The sequence below is a fragment of the Pseudophryne corroboree genome, chromosome 5, assembly GCF_028390025.1.
Source record: "Pseudophryne corroboree isolate aPseCor3 chromosome 5, aPseCor3.hap2, whole genome shotgun sequence".
In the NCBI taxonomy this organism is placed as follows: domain Eukaryota; kingdom Metazoa; phylum Chordata; class Amphibia; order Anura; family Myobatrachidae; genus Pseudophryne; species Pseudophryne corroboree.
The window spans coordinates 276,330,350-276,353,686 of record NC_086448.1 but is presented as its reverse complement, the minus strand read 5'-3'; the positions used below and the strand labels follow the sequence as shown (position 1 = coordinate 276,353,686).

The window sequence follows — 23,337 nt, the reverse complement described above, 5'->3', positions numbered from 1 at the left end:
ACATACAGTGCATTGTCGGGTGACCCGACTGCTGAGTTTAAATCCGAGCTAGATGATCTCCTTAGTTTAGCTTTGTCTGAAGGGCTCATTTCGCAAAATATATTTAACAAGCTATGCTGCAGGGTCCCAGTCACCCCCATATTTTATGCCATCCCCAAGCTACATAAAAACGCTCAACACCCCCCTGGCCGGCCCATCATTTCCGCCAGGGGCTCATTATGTGAGGGATTGGCCATTTTTCTGGATGCATATCTTCAGCCCTGCATCCAGGCCACCTTCACCCATTTGAAGGACACCAACACGCTATTGAGGAGGCTGGTTGAATTTGGGCTGGTTGACCCAGATACCACATTACACACGCTAGACGTTACAAGCCTATATACGTGCATTCCGCACCAAGCTGGTCTCACGGCAGTAAGAAACCTTATTACCAACAACCCCCTCTACACCGGGCCTGACATAAATTTTTTTATCACGTTACTTGAGTTCACACTTACACACAATTATTTTTTGTTTAATGGCCGGTTTTTTATACAGAGGAAAGGCTGTGCTATGGGGTCAGCGGTGGCTCCGTCACTGGCCAATTCCTACATGTGGGAAATAGAACGTGCATTGTTTTTTGAACATACAGCCATCTCTGTTCATATTCCTCTATATTTTCGTTATATAGATGATTTATTTTTACTTTGGACTCACGACCCTTCTGTATTGCACACTTTAATAGACGAACACAATGGATCAACCAGCCCGGTCAAATTCACACTCACTTCACACGCCACAGAAATTTGCTTTCTGGATATTAAAATCACTGTGAAAAATGGCACGATCCATACATCACTTTATAGTAAACCCACTGATCGAAATTCTTTGCTTCGTTATGACAGTTTTCACCCTAGATCATTGGTCAGAGGTCTGCCGTTTTCGCAGTTCCTCAGGGTTCGCAGAATCACCAGCGACCCTGAGGAGCTTGAACACCAGCTAGACCAGATGTTCGACAAATTTCGCCAGAGGGGCTACCCTAATGATATCTTAAAGCAGGCACGTTCAAAGGCCATGGCCCTCAGCAGGTGTGAGGCTCTAAAAGAGAAAAACCCTAAAGTTAACACCGATAGAATTACATGGGTTAATGAGTTCAACACTAATAGCTCCAGGACCAATAAGAGGGTCAAACAGATGTGGCCCATCATTAACTCTGACCCAAGCTTACCATCCTTGAAACATTCAAGAATTATGCCGTGCTACACTCGTAGCGCCAACATCAAGGACCTTGTGGTCAAGAATGATATTTCTGGATTTCACACAGTCAAGACAGCCAAACATTTCTTAAGCCGGAAACCCGGCTGTTTCAAATGTTTAGGCTGTACGACCTGCAGCTACATGCTCACGGGGGACTCCATTCAGCACCCCCACACAGGCAAAAAAATCAATATCCGTTGGCCATTGACCTGTAGTTCTTCCTATGTGGTATATGTGCTGGTTTGCCCTTGCAGCCTATACTACGTCGGTAAGACACAATGCCTCTTTAAGGAACGTATGGCCCTGCATAGGTCGGCAATCAGGGCTGCCCTCAACACTGGCAAAAGCGACCAACCAGTCGCACGCCATTTTGTCCAAATGCGGCACAGTCTGGCCGCAGTTAGATACAAGATAGTGGATCAGGTCCCGGCCTCTATCCGAGGAGGAGATAGAGCGGCCCAATTATTACAATTAGAGGCCCGCTGGATTTATAAATTAGACACCATCTATCCCAGGGGCCTCAATGAACAATTGAACCTACAATGCTTTCTGTAGGCAGATGTGATTTCTATAAGCTCGTGCCCAGATGCCACCTTGCCCTTTAGAATATGGGATAAGCCGACCCAATCTTTTAAGGAACAATACAGATAGTTTGGCAGCAGTGAAGAGAAGGGCTAGGCATGAGCCGTGTAGTGCATGCCTGCGGCTCAATGATGATTGAAATTATTAACATTATGTACTTGTTTATTTGAATGCTAGATTGAACAGTTCTGTGGTGACAGGACCAAACATGATCCCATACGGATCATGCTTGGTTATTAACAGTTTTTCAGCTTGCATAATTTTACTGATCTTACTCATATAGTCGGCACGTGTGTTTGTTTTAACACTGATGTTTTATTTATTCGCCATGTTTTAACTAATTGTTATATATACCACTGTATTACTTTTGTTTTACATGCACCACTTTGATGTATTTATGCACAACAGTTTTGGCAGGCTTTAATGCCCATAACGTATGTCACTATCAGCTGGCGAGGCAGCTCAGCGTTGCGACGCTGAGTTGCATCTCCATGGTTACCGTTTGCCTGTCGTCAGCAGCCACGTCACGGGGAGGGCCAAGACATGGGATGACGCGACTTCCGGGTATCGCATGCCACACGCTGCCGGAAACGCGGGCTCCGTGCACCGGACGACTGGGACGTGGAGGCGGACGCTGGTTCACGGTACAGGTAAGGTATTTAAGTTGTTTTCTTTACACAGTCACTAGTTTGCAGTGTCCTGAAGAAGAGGGTCCAACCCTCGAAACGTTGACCAATAAAATGCACTTTTTGCTTTAATCATCTGAAAGTGAAAGTCTCCGAGTGCCGCCGTCTTCCTCTAACTGTATATATTGGGGTTGCCATACCCCTAGGAGGGCACCGGAGCGATACCCCATCGGGGACAACGGAGTGCCGGGCTGCTTCCATGTTCTATATATATATATATATATATATATATAGTGTGTGTGTGTACAGGGGAGGCTAACAGCGCCAATGGACAGTATTTAATTCTATCACAATTAGATAGAATATATGACAATATCCAGTCTACTCTTGTTACTCCTTATATATAAAGGGTGTCAGTTATATCTTAAGTGAATTTCAGCATTGGTACGTGTGCTGGTAAAAATTAGATAAAAAGCAGATAAGGTATTCTTGAGCGACCGCTGGTGACATATAAGCAAAGGTAGACTATGTTTTCTTTTAAAAGGGAATGTCCAAAGTTTTATTAAGGATTGACACTAAACTTAACAGATATAAAATAGGCAAGATAAAAGATATATATGGGGACCCTGAATAGATTGTGCTTAAAAACCATCAAGGAAAAAATAAAATATTCAATATATCAAGGATAAAAAAAATTAAATACATTTTTTTTTTAAAAAGATGCTTAACTTTTTAGAAGAGGTTGAATCAAGTATCACCCAACACGTTTCATCCGATTGGACTTCATCAGGGCAGGGTCCTCATATATATCTTTTATCTTGCGTATTTTATATGTGTTAAGTTTATCCTGGATAAAACTTTGTACTTTCTCTTTTAAAAGAAAACAGTCTACCTTTGCTTATATGTCACCAGCGGTCGGTCGCGTAAGAGTATCATATATATATATATATATATATATATATATAGAGATATATATATATATATATATATATATATATATATATATATATATATATATATATATATAGATATAGATATATAGATATATAGATATAGGATTGTGGGAGGAAACTCACGCAAGCATGGGGAGAAAATGCAAATTCCACATAGTTAGAGCCATGGTGGGAATTCAACCCATGACCTCAGTGCTGTGAGGCAGTTATGCTAACCATTACACCATCTGTAATGAATAGCTATATCTTCGAGAGATACAAGAAAGCATTCTGTAAGTGGGATAGACATGTATGAAGTGCCAGATGGAATTAAGTGAATAAGGATAACCCAGCTATATTTTAAAACCTTTCTACCAGCAATACAGAAAACATGTTAAAATAGGAAACACTCCCACATACCTCTGCATGAATGCCATCTGATGTAAATATGTGTGTTACAGTCATTTCGTTCTTGGTTAATGTTCCAGTTTTATCTGAACAGATAACGTTACAGCAACCTGCAAATCAGTGATACCAACCAAACAGTAAGAGGTCAAAAAAAAAAGCATTTGTCACACTTTGCAGAGTGATGCATTTGCTACTTTGCTAAAATATTCCAGCAGGTTCTAAATCTGCGGTGGACAACCTGTAGCACTCCAGTTGCTGTGGAAATCTACATTCCAGCATACTAGAACAGTGGCAAAGCATGTTGGGATGTGTAGTACTACAGCAGCTAGTGTGCCACAGGCTGCCTTTCCCTGCTCTAGAACATTACTAAAAACAAGGATAGTAACTAGCACCCTAACAACCTTGCATTTAAGTGAAACACTTACATTTAAACACAGTAGCCAAATCAGGAATCAGTATCACAACAATGAGAGTGGGACTGGTTTTTTTGTGGATCAGTACAAGTTCTGCACCTACATACAATGTTAGTGAATAGGCACTAATGTCAGGTAGTTCAAATTATGTTGTTCTTTTCCTTCATTATTTGCCCTAATTCTGTAGGAGTATACACAGGTGGAGCTAATCACATGAAAAGCAGGATAAGAAATAGTGACATGCATTTTGCAGTTGCCTATTGTGGGACACTTCTAGTATGTGCTTTAAAATAAAATAATCTGGTATAGTGCTTCAATGGCAGTGGTGCATTCTGGCTTTCTGTATGCTAAATACACCAGAACTGTGCTGTCTGGTCCAGTGGTGTCTCCGCTACCTCTACTTACATTAGAGTCACTGGCTAGTTTGCTTTGCATTAGCTTTAAGGCAGGCATGTCCAAACTGCGGCCCTCCAGCTGTTGTGAAACTACTTATCCCAGCATGCCCTGACACAGTTTTGCTGTCAGAGAATGCTAAAGCTGTGTCAGGGCATGCTGGGATGTGTAGTTTCTCAACAGCTGGAGGGCCACAGTTTGGACATGCCTGCTTTAAGGTATTTCACTACTACTCTATGCTGTGTGTGTTATTTATTATTTTGTTTTATTAGTTTGTATGTGCAATTGCAGGCCCCCAAACGCCACAGCAGTGATGATCATTTGCAAAGAGAATATTCCGTGGTATTTAAACATTTTTCAGAAATGTTCAGCAAAACATGATTCTGTACATCAAAGTATTTTTGCTGTCACGTTTATATCAGTCATTCATTGAGAAAAGTATCTACATCAACAGTTGTGAGCAGAATCACACGGAAGCCGACAGGACCGGTTTCAGCGGCTTCAACACCTACAGAAACTGAATTTTTTGAAGAGACGGTATTGCAGGTCACAAGCAAGAGCGACATGTGCACCTCTTAAACCATACGTGTGACCTTAAATTACCTATTTTATTTTTTCTCATTTCTGATCATTTTATTTTTAAACATGTTTAAGGAAGAGATTAGGACCGTGCCTATATCAGGTATTTGTCTTGCTGTAATATATTAATAAAGTTTGTTCTTTCTTCCAATTCGTGTAGACAAGGCTTCTCGTACACTCTCCTCCCCCTCTCCCCATTCCTCCGCATACAGCCACATGGTCAACAGTTAACATTCATAATGTTGATATGGTTAATACCGTCTACAGGCGCCATGTTGACATCTCAGAGTATTGAGGAAGCCAATGATTAGGGAGGGATAGGCTGTGAGGGAGGTTGGGGTTAGGCACTAGGGAGAGGGTTAAGAAGGAAACTACTTAAAAAAAAAAAAAAAAAACAACATCTTCCACAGAGGTGTGATCTTGAAGTGACGGTCACATGACCGCCAGGACCCACAAGCCACGCTGGAGCTGCAGAGAAAAGGTAAGAGAAGCTAGACCACAGGGGACGATTTGTCAACAGTTCTTCATGTTGACATATCTCCCATGTAGACATATAATGAATGTTGACATGGCAACTGTTGACAAATCATACCACAGTCCCCCGAAAAAAGCTTGCGCACACATTCAGTGGAATGGGTACTCAATTTGCTAATCAATTTCCATATCAAGCTTCTCCAGGAAATCCAGAAATGCTTCCTGACCACCCTGAATTGCCCAGTGCAACAGCACGTAAAGTGGTAAAGACGCCAAATACCTGACAAATGTAATGGTAACACAGTACAGCAATCACTGATTCATAAAGGCGAAACATAAATAACCCCCCGTGTAGTGGCACAGCAGCAAGAAGAACAGTTGTCCGGACACATCAGTTGTTTGATTCTGTAAGTGGTGCATAGGTGGTGTACAGTTCTTTCACAGTACTGTTTTTGCATTACATCGATAAATTACGTTTATAAATAACACTGCTCCTATTTAAAATAAAAATGATCACTGAGAAAGCTGGAGTGCAAAGTAAGTTAACTTTTTTTTTTACTACATGAAATACAATCGATGAACCCAGCAGCACAATGGAATAATTAACGGTGTGTAGCAGACATCAAATTGGTTGCACTGTGTTATAATGGCTATTATACCTAGACAGGTTTGCATGAAGTCATCTGCTTGTTCTTTAATACACCATTAAGACTCTCCTGAGAGCCTGTATGAATCGGACGACCTGCCAAACTAGTCGCATTTCCAGACCCCTGAAAGCTCAGTGACTGGAAGCTCAGAGAGGAATGACTGCCAAGAAGTGTTCCTCATTGTAAATGAGGTGTATTATTTTTAGCGTACAACATAGTTTTGCATTCAAAGCCATTACCAGTTACATGTAGCGTTCTCTGCAGCTGTTTAATTAAACCCAATGGTACAGCTCCACTGAGTTTCCTATGGTTTCCATGCCATGTGTGTGTGACATATCACCACACAATTTTGTAATATATATGTATCTATATATCAACTAGTGATGAGCGAGGTTCGGTTTTACTCGGTTTTACTCGGTTCTCAAAACGGCATCTTATTGGCTATCCAAAACACGTGACATCCGTGAGCCAATAAGATGCCGTTTTGAGAACCGAGTAAAACCGAGTAAAACCGAATCCGCTCATCACTAATATCAACCCCCCCCCCCCTCCATGTATATATGTACCTCCTTCATATATATGTAAGGAGTGTCATACTGGGCCCAAACAGCAGTTGGTGTAAACTGATTCCAAGCATATTATACCTACATATCTAACATAAGGATCTCTAGGCATTGCATGGATAACAAAGTCTTTACCCTAATACAGGTCACAGAGACCCAAGAGGACTTCTAATGACCATATCATTTACAGAACTGATGCATGATTCCTCTGATGGCATCAGATCTTTATAGTTTACATGTATCAACACATACTTTACTTACAACAAATATTGCACAAGCCTTTTATAAAATATAAAATCAATATATAATCTCTTACATGACCATTTGATGAGATCATAATTGAACATAATGGCTATAAAGCAGTTATTCTGGAGGGAAAAAAGGTTTCCTATATACAACAGACGTAGATCTCATTGAAGGAGACTTAGGCACGCTGTTTGACCCTGAAGTGGCTGATGCCATTGTGCGTTTCAGCAACCTCTATTTTATCCTGGCCCTTGGACACAGCAGTGTAAAAATACCTAGTCTTGTAAGCTTGCAAAGACTATCTTTGGAAGTGCCCAAAAATCCCATGGAAACCATACTGTAACTAAACATGGAGGGTTGCCGCAAAGTGGACGCACCTTCTGATGTATATTTCTGCATATATTATCAGTAAGAGAGAATCTAGTATTCTGCTACACTCATACAGGGGAGACATTGGGTGATGATGAATACTTGTCATGCTAAATTGTCCCTGGAGATGTGAAATTATCATCCAATGAGGTCGTCACCTTTCAAGGAGCAGAGTAGCAGGAAAAAGCAATAAAGAGTATGTTTTATGCATGCTCCATCTATGCAAAATGGGTAATATGTGTTGCAATGCAGATATTACAGCTGCTTCTCATAAAGCAGCATAGGCTAAATACCCTGTAATCAAAAAAGATCACACAGATGAGGAGCTCTAGTGTCAACAGGAAAAGATGGTAAACTCAAACGTTGGAGTAACTTTTCTCCCGTTAACCACTTAACTAATTTTCTCCATTGACCGCTAAAAATAGTTGTTTTTTTAAATGACTGAATTAGGTTAAGAACATTTATTTAAAGTATATCAATCCAATACCAGAAAGCAGAGGGGCCGGAGGTCCCTCCGAGGGCGGCAACTGCAGGAAGCTTCTCTTCCTACAGCTTCCTGTATCAGATGCGACCAGGTCAGGTAAAGCAAAGCCTGGTGTGGTCGCATCTGATGGGACCATGCCAGCCAAGTGGTTACATAATTCTTTAGGCCAAGTGTACAGTTGTCAATCTCTGAGTATCAATACATTTGCAAGGCACCTTAGAATCATTCGTTTTCATGTTTTTTTGTGTGGTTGCCGGATCTCTTTGTTGTTTATTATATATTTACTTAGATATGCAAAAATAGGATTTTAATACCTACCGGTAAATACTTTTCTTTTCGTCCGTAGAGGATACTGGGGTCACTTCAAGAACCATGGGGTATAGACGGGATCCGGAGGAGGCATGGGCACTTTAAGACTTTCAAAGGGGTGTGAACTGGCTCCTCCCTCTATGCCCCTCCTCCAGACTCCAGTTATAGGAACTGCGCCCAGGGAGACGGACATTTCGAGGAAAAGGATTTATAGTTAAACTAAGGTGAGATACATACCAGCTCACACCTCAAACACGCCGTACAACATGGCATTCAACACAACGCAAGTCAACGGCATGAACATCAGCAACAGGCTGACTATAAACGTAACACAACATGTGTAACCATACCTAATAACTGCAGATACAGTACGCACTGGGACGGGCCCCCAGCATCCTCTACAGACTAAGAGAAAAGTATTTACCGGTAGGTATTAAAATCCTATTTTCTCATACGTCCTAGAGGATGCTGGGGTCACTTCAAGAACCATGGGGTTTATACCAAAGCTCTAGAACGGGTGTGAGAGTGCGGATGACTCTGCAGCACCGATTGACCAAACAAGAGGTCCTCATCAGCCAGGGTATCAAACTTGTAGAACTTCGCAAAGCTGTTTGAACCCGACCAAGTAGCCGCTCGGCAAAGTTGTAATGCCGAGTCCCGTACCCCCCCGCAGCCGCCCAGGACGAGCCCACCTTTTCTAGTATAATGGGCCTTCACCGATTTCGGTAACGGCAATCCAGCCGTAGAATGAGCCTGCTGAATCGTATGATAGTCCAGCGCGCAATAGTCTGCTTGGAAGCAGGAGCCCCAATTTTGTTTAGAACATACAGGACAAACAGAGCCTCCGTTTTCCTAAACTGAGCCGTTCTGGCCACATACATTTTCAAAGCTCAGACTACGTCGAGAAACTTCGATTCCAGCAAGGCGTCAGTAGCCACTGGCACCACAATAGGTTGGTTCAAGTGGAACGACGAAACCACTTTTGGCAGAAACTGCTGACGAGTCCTCAACTCTGCTCTATCTTCATGGGCTCTTGTGAGACAAGGTCGCCAAATTAGACACCCGCCTGGCGGATGCCAAGGCCAACAGCATGACCACTTTCCAAGTGAGGAATTTCAACTCCACCTTTTGTAAAGGTTCAAACCAATGAGATTGAAGGAATTGCAACACCACGTTAAGATCCCACGGTGCCACAGAGGGAGGTTGGATGTGCAACACGCCTTTCACAAAAGTCTGAACTTCTGGAAGGGAGGCCAATTGTTTTTGGAAGAAAACCGATAAGGCCGATATTTGTACTTTAATGGAGCCCAACTTTAGGCCCGCATCCACACCGGCCTGTAAAAAATGGAGAAAACGTCCTAACTGAAATTCTTCCGTAGGAGCCTTCTTGGATTCACACCAAGACACGTATTTTCTCCAAATACAGTGGTAATGTTTAGACGTTACACGTTTCCTGGCCTGAATAAGAGTGGGGATGACTTCCTTGGGAATACCCTTTCGGGCTAGGGTCCGGCGATCAACCTCCAAGCCGTCAAACGAAGTTGCGGTAAGTCTTGGAATACGCACGGCCCCTGCTGTAACAGATCCTCCCTCAGAGGAAGAGGCCAAGGATCTCCTATGAGTAATTCCTGAAGATCTGGATACCAAGCCCTCCTTGGCCAGTCTGGAACAACGAGTATCGCTTGAACCTTTGTTCTTCTTATGATCTTTATCCCTTTTGGAATGAGTGGAAGCGGAGGAAACACGTACACCGACTGAAACACCCACGGTGTCACTAGGGCGTCAACTGCTATTGCTTGAGGGTCTCTCGACCTGGAACAATATCTCTGAAGTTTCTTGTTGAGGCGAGACGCCATAATGTCTATTTGAGGAATTCCCCAAAGACTTGTCACCTCTGCAAAGACCTCTTGATGAAGACCCCACTCTCCTGGATGGAGATCGTGTCTGCTGAGGAAGTCTGCTTCCCAGTTGTCCACTCCTGGAATGAAGATCGCTGACAGAGCGCTTGTATGACTTTCCGCCCAACGTCCCCCCCTGGCGGTTTATGTACACTACTGCTGTTATGTTGTCCGACTGAATCAAGACTGACTGATTGCGAAGAAGATGTGCCGCTTGCAGAAGGCCATTGTGAATGGCCCTTAACTCCAGAACGTTTGTGTGTAGACACATTTCCTGGCTTGACCATCTTCCCTGGAAGCTTTCCCCCTGTGTGACTGCTCCCCAGCCTCGGAGACTCGCATCCGTGGTCACTAAGATCCAGTCCTGGATCCCGAACCTGCGTCCCTCTAGGAGGTGAGAGCTGCGCAGCCACCACAGGAGTGAGATTCTGGTCTTGGAAGACAGGGTTATCCTTCAGTGCATGTGCAGATGGGACCTGGACCACTTGTCCAACAGGCCCCACTGAAACACTCTGGCATGGAATCTGCCAAACTCAATGGCCTCGTAGGTCACTACCATCTTCCCAAGCAACCGAGTGCATTGATGGATCGATACTCTTGGCGGTTTCAGGATTTGTTTGACCAGGCTCTGAATTTCCAGAGCCTTTTCCACTGGAAGAAAAACTCTAATTCTGTGTCCAGAATCATTCCCAAAAACGACAGCCGTCTCGTCGGAACCAACTGTGATTTTGGCAAATTTAGGAGCCAACCATGTTGCTGCACAATTGTCAGGGATAGCGTAAAGTTCTGCAGCAATTGTTCCCTGGATCTCGCCTTTATCAGGAGATTGTCCAAGTACGGGATAATTGTGACTCCTTGCTTGCGCAGGAGAACCATCATTTCGGCCATTATCTTGGTGAAAACCCTCGGAGCCGTGGACAGACCAAACGGCAACATCTGAAATTGGTAATGACAATCCTGAACTGCAAACCTCAGGTAAGCCTGATGTGGAGGATAAATGGGAACATGTAAGTAGGCATCCTTTAGGTCTACCGACACCATAAAATCCCCCTCCTCCAGACTGGAGATCACTGCCCGGAGAGATTCCATCTTGAATTTGAATTTCTTTAGGTAGAAATAAGGTATAATTTGATAATTTGAAATAAGAAATAATTTGAGGTTCAGGATTGGTCTGACTGAGCAGTCTGGCTTCGGTACCACGAACAGGTTCGAATAAAAGCCTTCTCCCTGTTGAGACGGGGGAACCTTGACAATGACTTGATTGAGACACAATTTTTGTATTGCGGCGCATACCACCTCCCTGTCTGGAAGAGAAGCTGGTAAGGCAGATTTGAAAAACTGGCGAGCGGGAACGTCTTGAAACTCCAGTTTGTACCCCTGGGACACTATTTCTAAAACCCATGGGTCCAGGGCCAAACGAGCCCAGAACTGACTGAAGAACCTGAGACGTGCCCCCACCGGTGCGGACTCCCGCAGAGGAGCCCCAGCGTCATGCGGTGGATTTGGCAGACGCCGGGGAGGACTTCTGCTCCTGGGAACCGGCCACGGACGGTGATAGTTTACCTTTTCCCTTTCCTCTAGTAGCAAGGAAGGAAGACTCGCTGCCTTTTCTGTATTTATTGGGCCGAAAGGACTGCATCTGATAGTGGTGTGCTTTCTTTTGTGGTGCAGGCACATAATGTAAAAACGATGACTTACCCGCGGTAGCCGTAGATACCAACTCAGCGAGGCCGTCACCAAACAATACACCACCTTTATACGGCAGAGACTCCATAGCTCTCTTAGAGTCAGCATCAGCATTCCATTGAATCCACAATGCTCTCCTAGCTGAGACTGCCATGGCATTGGCCCTTGATCCCAAGAAGCCAATATCCCTCACAGCTTCCTTTAGGTAGACTGCAGCGTCCCTGATATAACCTAGTGTCAAAAGAATGCTATTCCTATCCAGGGTATCTATTTCAGATGACAAGTTATCTGCCCATCTTTCGATAGCACTACTCACCCACGCAGATGCAATGGCTGGTCTGAGTAGCGTACCCGTGGTGATATAAATGGATTTCAATGTATTTTCCTGCCTACGATCCGCAGGATCCTTTAGGGCTGCCGTGTCAGGGAACGGAAGAGCCACCTTTTTGGACAGCCGTGATAGAGCTTTGTCCACAATTGGGGGTGACTCCCATTTTCCCCTATCCCCAGAGGGAAATGGATATGCCACTGGAATCCTTTTGGGAATCTGAAACTTTTTGTCAGGATTTTCCCAAACCTTTTTACAAAGCGTGTTCAGTTCATGAGAGGGAGGAAACATTACCTCAGGTTTCTTTCCTTTATACATACAGACCCTAGTATTGGGAACAGTAGGGTCCTCAGTGATATGTAATAAGTCTTTTATAGCCACAATCATGTACTGAAAGCTCTAATCTGGCATCACTATAGTCGACACTTGAGTCAGTGCCCGTGTCGGTATCCGTGTCTGCCAGCTGGGTAAATGAACGTTTTTGTGACCCCGAGGGGGTCTGGACTTGTAACACATCCTCTACGGATTTCTTCCAAGCCTGGTTGTGAGACTCAGATTTATCCAATCTCTTATTTATCAGAGCCACATTAGCATTCACAGAGCACTCAAAACATTCAATCAGGTGTCGGCGGTGCCGACAGGGTCACTCAGACAGCCGTTTGTGTCCCTAACATCGTCTCCTCCTGGGAAGAGCCTTCAGACTCAGACATGCCGACACACGTGCACGCAGCACACACAGACACACTGGGCATATAGTGGACAGAGCCACAATAAAGCCCGTCAGAGAGACACAGAGGGAGTTTGCCAGCTCACACCCAGCGCTTAAACCCGGTTCAGAATGTCCCAGACCTGCAGCACTTTTCTAATAACTTATATTGCACCAAAATTCACTGTGCCCCCCCCCCCCCCCCGTTTTGCACAGTTACTTGTACAGCAGTGTGAGGAAGGACCAGCATCTCTACAGCTTCTGTAAAGAGAAAATGGCGCTGATGTGAGCTGTGAGGACTAAGACCCGGCCCCAGAATGGCGCGCTTCAGCCTAGCTATTTTTCCAAAATCTTTATACTGGCGGGGGTTTGGACAGAGGTTTGGCACTTGTCCCCTCTTGCCAGTCACTTTTTTAGTGGTTAATATGCTGCCCAGGGCGCCCCACCAACCCGCGCCATGCACCCTGTAGTGCCACTGAGTGTGGGAGCATGGTGCGCAGCGCGCCCACTGTGCGGTACCTCTGAAGCCGTCACTGAAGTCTTCTGTCTTCTTCTACTTACCTATCTTCTGACTTCTGGCTCTGCAAGGGGGGTGACGGCGGGCTCTGGGAACGAGCATCTAGGCATAACTAGCGATCAGACCCTCAGGAGTTAATGGTGTCCTGTAGCCAAAGAAGCAGAGCCTTTAAACTCACAGAAGTAGGTCTGCTTCTCTCCCCTCAGTCCCATGAAGCAGGGAGACTGTTGCCAGCAGTTCTCCCTGAAAAAAAAAAACCTAACAAAGTCTTTTCAGAGAAACTCAGTAGAGCTCCTCAGAGTGCATCCACTCTCCCTGGGCACAGATTCTAAACTGGAGTCTGGAGGAGGGGCATAGAGGGAGGAGCCAGTTCACACCCCTTTGAAAGTCTTAAAGTGCCCATGTCTCCTGCGGATCCCGTCTATACCCCATGGTTCTTGAAGTGACCCCAGCATCCTCTAGGACGTATGAGAAAGTGACATAATAAAGACAAAAGATAAACCAATCATATTACTTCATATTGTGAAAATTAGCATGGGATTGTGAGAAGCATCTCTATCAGAGCAGTTCATAAATATCAGAGCGTGCGTGCAGCATTATCTAGGAATGCCGGCTTACTCTACTGCCATCATACACAGGCAAAAAATAGGATTTTGGTACTTACCAGGTAAATCCTTTTCTTTGTATCCATAGGGGGTACTGGAGTACTCTTGGGATATGGACAGGGCGTAGCCGGAAATGGCACATTTAAATATTTAAATTAGTAACTGGTCACCCCCTCCATACTCCCATAAACCCTTCAGTATTTTTACTGAGCCGAACAGGAGTGAGAGAGGATGAACCATAGAGAATTACATATAATATAACGGTCAACACTAAAGTTGACACATAACGTAACTGACAACTAAACAGTTGACACCATAATAGATATCACCGTAACAACGTATCCATTGGTGATAATGTGTTCCCATAAGATCCACTGAGCTTACCACAAGACAGGTAAAACTGCTCTTGGTGGGCGTCCAGTGCCCCCTATGGACTCAAAGAAAAGGATTTACCTGGTAAGTACCAAAATCCTATTTTCTTTTTCATCCACTAGGGGTCACTGGAGTACTCTTGGGACGTACCAAAGCTTCCCCCGTGGGCGGGAGAGCTGTTTGGCACCTGTAACACTAGACGGCCAAAATGCTGATGCCGTAAACGTATTAAACATGGAACAGCGCACAAACGTGTGCACTGATGACCATGCACTCATGACCTTGTAGCAGCGCGTGTAAGTTGTTTCGTAGAAACTTCACAACCTGCTGCCCATGACGCTCCCAAAGAACAGGTGGAATGGTCTGACACGGATGTAGGCGTTTGTAGCCTGCCTATGACGTTCTGAAGAACGTGTGGAATGGCCTGACACTGATGTAGGCGTTTGTAGCCTGCCTATGACGTTCCGAAGAACATGTGGAATGACCTGACACTTATGTAGTCTGACGTATGGTGTAAGGTCTGCTTGGAAGCTGTCTAAGCTATCCTAACAACCTTAAAGAGAACAAACAATGTAACTGGTTAACGTACAATTGATGTTTGGCTACAAAAACGCATAGTGCGCGTACCACATCTAAAGTCGCTGAAGTTCCTAAACCTACTGATAACACAGGAACTACGATTGAGTGTAACATTACACCATCTTTTGTAGGAAAACGGAATTCGTGCGAAGTTCCGCTCTATGATTATAAAACACCAGATAAGGTGGCTTGCATGACAAGGCACCCAATGCAAAACACGCCTTGCTAAGGCTAAGAGAAAAAAAATGTTTTCCAAGTGAGAAACTTAACCTCCACTTGTTGTAAGGGTTCAAAATATGAAGACTGTAAAAAAATCAACAACCAGAATCAAGTCCCATGGTGCTGTAGGTAGTATAAATGGAGGTTGTACTCTGAGGACACCTTACTGGAAAGTAAGTACAGTCGGCAAAAGAGCCAAACGCCTTTGTAGGTAAATTGAAAAGGCCAAGATCTCTACCTTGAGTGTAGAAACGTAATCCTCCACCTAACCGAGTCTGTAAAAATATGAAAAGACGGGATAATGAGCTAATGTCGGAACTTCCGAGCATCCCACCAACCTATATAGGCACGCCAAATTCTGTGATAATGAGCTGGCGTAACTGGCTTCCTAGCACTTAACATGGTTGGTAGGACAGATTGTGGAATGCCCTCCCTTCTTAAGCGGGCGGTGTCAACAGCCACCCCGTGAAGAGTCACCTCGCAAGATCGGATAAAGGCCCGGAGCCTTTTGTAACAGGTCTGTACGTGGCAGGAGCGGGTAACAATAGGCTGCGAATAGGTCGCAGGGATCCGAGAACCATGCCCTCCGAGGGCAATGAGGCGCCAGTAGTACGACTGTCGTGGACTCTCATTTGGTTTGATTTAGCAAGCGAGAAAGCAGCGTAAACGGTGGAAACAGATGCACAAATCTGTATGGCCACGCGATCATGAGAGCATCCACTGCCCCTGCCTTTGGAGGTCTTGTTCTGGACAGATTCTGAAATGTTTGATGATTTTTGGCAAGATGCCATGAGATCCCCCTGTGGGTAACTGCAACGCTTGTCAACATCAGGAACGCTTCTGAATTTAATGCCCAGTTTCCTGATGAAAATCCTGACTGCTGGGATAATCTGCCTCCCAGTTGTCCACTCCCAGAACGAACACTGCCGACAATATCACCTGGTGACGCTCAGCCCAATTGAGGATTCGAGCACTTGTCACATTGCCATGCGACTTCGAATTCCTCCTTGTTTGGTGATGTATGCGATCGCCGTCGCCTCGTCTGACTGCACCTGGACAGTCAGAGCCCGGAGCATGTGCACCGCCTGCCGCAGCGCGTTGTAAATTGCCCGAGTTACAGGACATTTTATCGACAGCAATCTTCTGTGAAGTTGATAATTTGGGACCACAGCTTCCCAACCTCTGAGACTCGCGTCCGTCTTAGAATTAGCCAGTTCCAGACGCCGAACATTCTCCCTGCGGTGATTGTGTATTTGGAGCCACTAGAGTAGCGATACTACGGCCCTTGAAGACAACCGCACTTTCTGATGAATCTGTAGATGCGTGTAATAACATCCAGGCGACAATGACATGAGTGAACTCTTGCGAACTGGAGTCCGTTGAAAGACGCCACCCTCCTTCCTAACAGTCGAATGCCCAAATGGATGGAGACTGTCCGTGGAATGCGTACTAACCATACGCAATGACGAACCCTTTGTGTGTTGTGTTCAAACAGGTAAATCCGTTGATCCACGGAATCATTCCTTTGCATGAATCCTTTGTTACGGAATGAGGCTTGATTACTTTAGGTTGACAATACAACAGTGCTGAACGACGCCATTGTACGTTAGTAAGACACGTTGCAGGCATAAGTGTCGAGACTGAGCTTTGTTGAGCAGATTTGCAACGCACGGAACTGTTATCAGTCTCAGGAATCTGAGATGAGCTATCATGACAGCCAGTACTTGTGACCACCCGAGGCGCCGATACGAAGCCAAACGGTAGCGCCTGAAAGTGAAAATGGTTTCTACTGCAAAACATAAGTAGGCGTGATGCGTCTAAGTACTCTTGTTTGTGGAAAGCCAGAACTACTGAGGATTTCAACCCACATTCACCAACAGCAGGTATTCCTGTTGAATCTGTAGTAAACTACGTACTGATAGACCTCTCTTAGGCTCAGTATCAAACGGACAGAAACATCTGGCATTTGTATCGCGGTCTGCAGATCCGCCGTCTTGTCTTCTGACCCAGGCAGACCTAAATTGCAAATTGCAATGGTAGAAGACAATCGTATTATGTAAGCGGAGAACCCAAAATTGTAGATTCACCAAACTGTGGACGCCCACAACTGACGATCGGTGATGGTCGGGAAACACATTATGGCACTTGCCTGTCAGTGGGCTTCGCGTCCTGTAAAAGCCACTGAAAACCTGGTTAACGATGCCTTGAAGTAGGCGGCAGTACCCTAACCGTACACGTGTTGACGATAATTAGTGGTTTGTTGAAACCACGTCCTCTACCACATATCCTGTATGTGGTTGTTTTTGTAGCACGGCCTGAAAAGGACTGCGGTGTAAACACTATATCCTGAGTATTCTAATCAGGAATTTGTGTAGACAATGGCAGGAAAATAAGATTTTACTTACCGGTAAATCTATTTATCGTAGTCCGTAGTGGATGCTTGGGACTCCGTAAGGACCATGGGGAATAGACGGGCTCCGCAGGAGACAGGGCACTTTAAGAAAGATTTAGGAATACTGGTGTGCACTGGCTCCTCCCTCTATGTCCATCCTCCAGACCTCAGTTAAGGAAACTGTGCTCGGAAGAGCTGACAATACAAGGAAAGGATTTTGGAATCCAGGGTAAGACTCATACCAGCCACACCAATCACACCGTATAACTCGTGATAAACTTACCCAGTTAACAGTATGAACAAGAACAGAGCACCAGATAAACCTGATGCAACCATAACATAACCCTTATTTAAGCATTAACTATATACAAGTATTGCAGAAGAAGTCCGCACTTGGGACGGGCGCCCAGCATCCACTACGGACTACGAGAAATAGATTTACCGGTAAGTAAAATCTTATTTTCTCTAACGTCCTAGTGGATGCTGGGGACTCCGTAAGAACCATGGGGATTATACCAAAGCTCCCAAACGGGCGGGAGAGTGCGGATGACTCTGCAGCACCGAATGAGCAAACACAAGGTCCTCCTCAGCCAGGGTATCAAACTTGTAGAACTTTGCAAAAGTGTTTGAACCCGACCAAGTAGCTGCTCGGCAAAGCTGTAATGCCGAGACCCCTCGGGCGGCCGCCCAAGAAGAGCCCACCTTCCTTGTGGAATGGGCTTTTACTGATTTTGGAGGCGGCAATCCAGCCGCAGAATGAGCCTGCTGAATCTTGTTACAGATCCAGCGAGCAATAGTTTGCTTTGAAGCAGGAGCACCCAGCTTGTTGGATGCATACAGGATAAACAGCGACTCAGTTTTCCTGACTCCAGCCGTTCTGGCTACATAAACCTTCAAAGCCCTGACTACATCTAGTAACTTGGAATCCTCCAAGTCACGAGTAGCCGCAGGCACCACAATAGGTTGGTTCAAATGAAAAGAGGACACCACTTTTGGCAGAAATTGCGGACGAGTCCGTAATTCTGCCCTGTCCATATGGAAAACCAGATAGGGGCTTTTATGTGACAAAGCCGCCAATTCTGACACACGCCTAGCCGAAGCTAAGGCCAATAGCATGACCACCTTCCACGTGAGATATTTTAACTCCATGGTTTTAAGTGGCTCAAACCAGTGTGATTTCAGGAAATCCAACACCACGTAAAGTTCCCAAGGTGCCACTGGTGGCACAAAAGGGGGCTGAATATGCAGCACTCCCTTTACAAACGTCTGAACTTCAGGAAGAGAAGCCAGTTCCTTTTGAAAGAAAATGGATAGGGCTGAAATCTGGACCTTAATGGACCCCAATTTTAAGCCCAAAGTCACTCCCGACTGTAGGAAGTGAAGGAAACGGCCCAGCTGGAATTCCTCTGTAGGGGCATTCCTGGCTTCACACCAAGCAACATATTTTCGCCATATACGGTGATAATGTTTAGCCGTCACGTCCTTCCTAGCCTTTATTAGCGTAGGAATAACTTCATCCGGAATGCCTTTTTCTGCTAGGATCCAGCGTTCAACCGCCATGCCGTCAAACGCAGCCGCGGTAAGTCTTGGAACAGACAGGGCCCCTGTTGCAACAAGTCCTGTCTTAGAGGCAGAGGCCATGGGTCCTCTGTGAGCATTTCTTGTAGTTCCGGATACCAAGTCCTTCTTGGCCAATCCGGAACAATGAGTATTGTTCTCACTCCTCTTTTTCTTACGATTCTCAGTACCTTGGGTATGAGAGGAAGAGGAGGAAACACATAAACCGACAGGAACACCCACGGTGTCACTAGTGCGTCCACAGCCATCGCCTGAGGGTCTCTTGACCTGGCGCAAAACATTTGTAGCTTTATGTTGAGGCGGGATGCCATCATCTCCACCTGTGGCAGTTCCCATCGATTTGTAATCTGTGTGAAGACTTCTTGATGAAGTCCCCACTCTCCCGGGTGGAGGTCGTGCCTGCTGAGGAAGTCTGCTTCCCAGTTGTCCACTCCCGGAATGAACACTGCTGACTGTGCTTGCACGTGATTCTCCGCCCAGCGAAGAATTCTGGTGGCTTCCGCCATCGCCACCCTGCTCCTTGTGCCGCCTTGGCGGTTTACATGAGCCACTGCGGTGATGTTGTCTGACTGAATCAGCACCGGATGGTTGCGAAGCAGAGGTTCTGCTTGACTTAGGGCGTTGTATATGGCCCTTAGTTCCAGGATGTTGATGTGCAGACAAGTCTCCTGACTTGACCACAGACCCTGGAAATTTCTTCCCTGTGTGACTACCCCCCACCCTCGGAGGCTTGCATCCGTGGTCACCAGGACCCAGTACTGAATGCCGAACCTGCGACCCTCGAGAAGGTGAGCACTCTGCAGCCACCACAGAAGAGACACCCTGGCCCTGGGGGATAGGGTGATCAGCCGATGCATCTGAAGATGCGATCCGGACCACTTGTCCAACAGATCCCACTGAAAGGTCCTCGCATGGAACATGCCGAAGGGAATGGCCTCGTATGACGCCACCATCTTTCCCAGGACTCGCGTGCAGTGATGAACCGACACCTGTTTTGGTTTTAAGAGGTCTCTGACCAGAGTCACGAGCTCCTGAGCCTTCTCCGTCGGGAGAAAAACCTTCTTCTAGTCTGTGTCCAGAATCATGCCCAGGAAGGGCAGATGCGTCGTAGGAATCAGCTGCGACTTTGGAATATTCAGAATCCAGCCGTGCTGTTGCAACACTTCCCGAGAGTGTGCTACGCTGATCAGCAACTGCTCTCTGGACCTCGCCTTTATGAGGAGATCGTCCAAGTATGGGATAATTGTGACTCCTTTCTTTCGCAGGAGCACCATCATTTCTGCCATTACCTTGGTAAATATTCTCGGTGCCGTGGACAGACCAAACGGCAACGTCTGGAATTGGTAATGACAGTCTGTACCACAAATCTGAGGTACTCTTGATGAGGTGGATAAATGGGGACATGCAGGTAAGCATCCTTTATGTCCAGAGACACCATAAAATCCCCCTCCTCCAGGCTTGCAATGACCGCTCTGAGCGATTCCATCTTGAACTTGAACCGTTTCAGGTAACTGTTCAGGGATTTTAAATTCAATATGGGTCTGACCGAACAGTCCGGTTTCGGTACCACAAACATTGTCGAATAGTAACCCCTTCCTTGTTGAAGGAGGGGAACCTTTACCACCACCTGCTGGAGATATAATTTGTGAATTGCCGCTAACACGATTTCCCTCTCTATGGGGGAAGCTGGCAGGGCCGATTTGAGGTAACGGTGAGGGGGCATCACTTCGAATTCCAGCTTGTATCCCTGAGATACAATCTGTATAGCCCAGGGATCCACCCGTGAGCGAACCCACTGGTGGCTGAAATTTCGGAGACGCGCCCCCACCGATCCTGGCTCCACCTGTGGAGCCCCAGCGTCATGCGGTGGATTTAGTGGAAGCCGGGGAGGACTTCTGTTCCTGGGAACTAGCTGTATTGTGCAGCTTCTTCCCTCTACCCCTGCCTCTGGCAAGAAAGGACGCACCTCGGACTCTCTTGCCTCTTTGTGATCGAAAGGACTGCATTTGGTAATAAGGTGCTTTCTTAGGTTGTGAGGGAATATATGGCAAAAAATTTGACTTCCCAGCCGTAGCTGTGGAGACTAGGTCCGAGAGACCGTCCCCAAACAATTCCTCACCCTTGTAAGGTAAAACCTCCATGTGCCTTTTTGAGTCGGCATCACCTGTCCATTGCAGAGTCCACAGGACCCTTCTGGCAGAAATCGACATTGCATTTATTCTAGAGCCCAGTAGGCTAATGTCTCTCTGGGCATCTCTCATATATAGGACAGCGTCTTTTATATGCCCCAGGGTCAGTAATATAGTATCCTTGTCCAAGGTATCAAGTTCCTCAGATAAAGTATCTGTCCATGCTGCTACAGCACTACACATCCAGGCCGACGCAATTGCCGGCCTTAGTAGGGTACCTGAATGTGTATAAATGGACTTCAGGATACCTTCCTGCTTTCTATCCGCAGGATCTTTTAGGGTGGCCATATCCTGTGACGGCAGGGCTACCTTCTTAGATAAGCGTGTCAAAGCTTTGTCTACCCTAGGGGAGGATTCCCAGCGTAACCTGTCCGTTGGCGGGAAGATTTTTTTTTTTCTATCTGGAGATTCCCAAGCTTTTTCACATAACTCATTTAACTCATGTGAAGGGGGAAAGGTCACCTCATGCCTTTTTTCCCCAAACATATAAACCCTCTTGTCAGGGACTCGGTTTTCCTCTGAGATGTGCATTACATCCTTCATTGCTATAATCATGTAGCGGATGGCTTTAGCCATTTTAGGCTGCAACTTTGCATCATTGCCATCGACACTGGAGTCAGAATCCGTGTCGATATCTGTGTCAACAATTTGGGATAGTGGGCGCTTCTGAGACCCTGACGGCCTCTGCGCTGTAGGAGCGAGCAGGCTGGGTTGAGACCCTGACTGTCCCAAGGCTTCAGCTTTATCCAACCTTTTATGCAAGGAATTAACATTATCATTTAAAACCTTCCACATATCCATCCAATCGGGCGTCGGCGGCGATCCCACATTCATTTGTACCTGCTCTGCTTCCACATAGCCTTCCTCGTCAAACATGCCGACACAAGCGTACCGACACACCACACACACAGGGGATGCTCTATTTGAGGACAGAACCCCCACAAGGCCTTTTGGAGAGACAGAGTGAGAGTATGCCAGCACACACCCCAGGAATTACACAGTAACTTCGTGTTTACCCAGTAGCTGCTGTATATACTGATTTTGCGCTAAATTTATGTGCCCCCCCTCTCTTTTTACCCTCTTTCTACCGTGAATCTGCCGGGGAGAGCCTGGGGAGCTTCCTCTCAGCGGAGCTGTGGAGAGAAAATGGCGCTGGTGAGTACTGAGGAAGAAGCCCCGCCCCCTCAGCGTCGGGCTTCTGTCCCACGATTTTGTGTAAAATAATGGCGGGGGCTCATGCATATATACAGTGCCCAACTGTATATATGCCCACTTTGCCAAGAGGTCTCTAATTGCTGCCCAGGGCGCCCCCCCCTGCGCCCTGCACCCTACAGTAACCGGAGTGTGTGGGTTTAATGTGGGAGCAATGGCGCACAGCTGCAGTGCGCTACCTCATGTGAAGACTGGAGTCTTCTGCCGCCGCTTTTAAAGTCTTCTTGCTTCTCACGCCGGCTTCTGGCTCTGCAAGGGGGACGGCGGCGCGGGTCTGGGATCGAACGACCAAGGGTGCGTTCCTGTGTTCGATCCCTCTGGAGCTAATGGTGTCCAGTAGCCTAAGAAGCATGACCTATCCACAGTGAGTAGGGCTGCTTCTCTCCCCTCAGTCCCACATAGCAGAGAGTCTGTTGCCAGCAGACCTCTCTGAAAATAAAAAAAAATCCTAACAGAATACTTTCTATTCAGCAAGCTCAGGAAAGCTCACTAAAGTGCACCCAGCTCGTCCGGGCACAGATTCAAACTGAGGTCTGGAGGAGGGACAGAGGGAGGAGCCAGTGCACACCAGTATTCCTAATTCTTTCTTAAAGTGCCCTGTCTCCTGCGGAGCCCGTCTATTCCCCATGGTCCTTACGGAGTCCCCAGCATCCACTAGGACGTTAGAGAAATTAGATTTTTGCCTTTCGTATGAAATGCGTTTGTCCAAGACAGGACAAAACCTGTAGCCAGCGTAAGGTAATGCTTCTGACTTCGTTCTGTTAAGAACATAGCGAAAGTGCACGTCGTGCCGCA

General features: G+C 46.1%; 1 protein-coding gene across 1 annotated transcript in view; it reads right to left on the bottom strand.

Moving 5' to 3' along the window:
- The window catches only part of ATP2C1 (ATPase secretory pathway Ca2+ transporting 1), a 288,376-nt gene that overhangs the window by 88,855 nt on the left and 176,184 nt on the right, over positions 1–23,337 (bottom strand). The window contains exon 13 of the mRNA XM_063922357.1: positions 3,797–3,894. Within this exon, the coding sequence (XP_063778427.1) occupies positions 3,797–3,894 (98 nt within the window). The remainder of the gene's footprint in view (positions 1–3,796; positions 3,895–23,337) is intronic.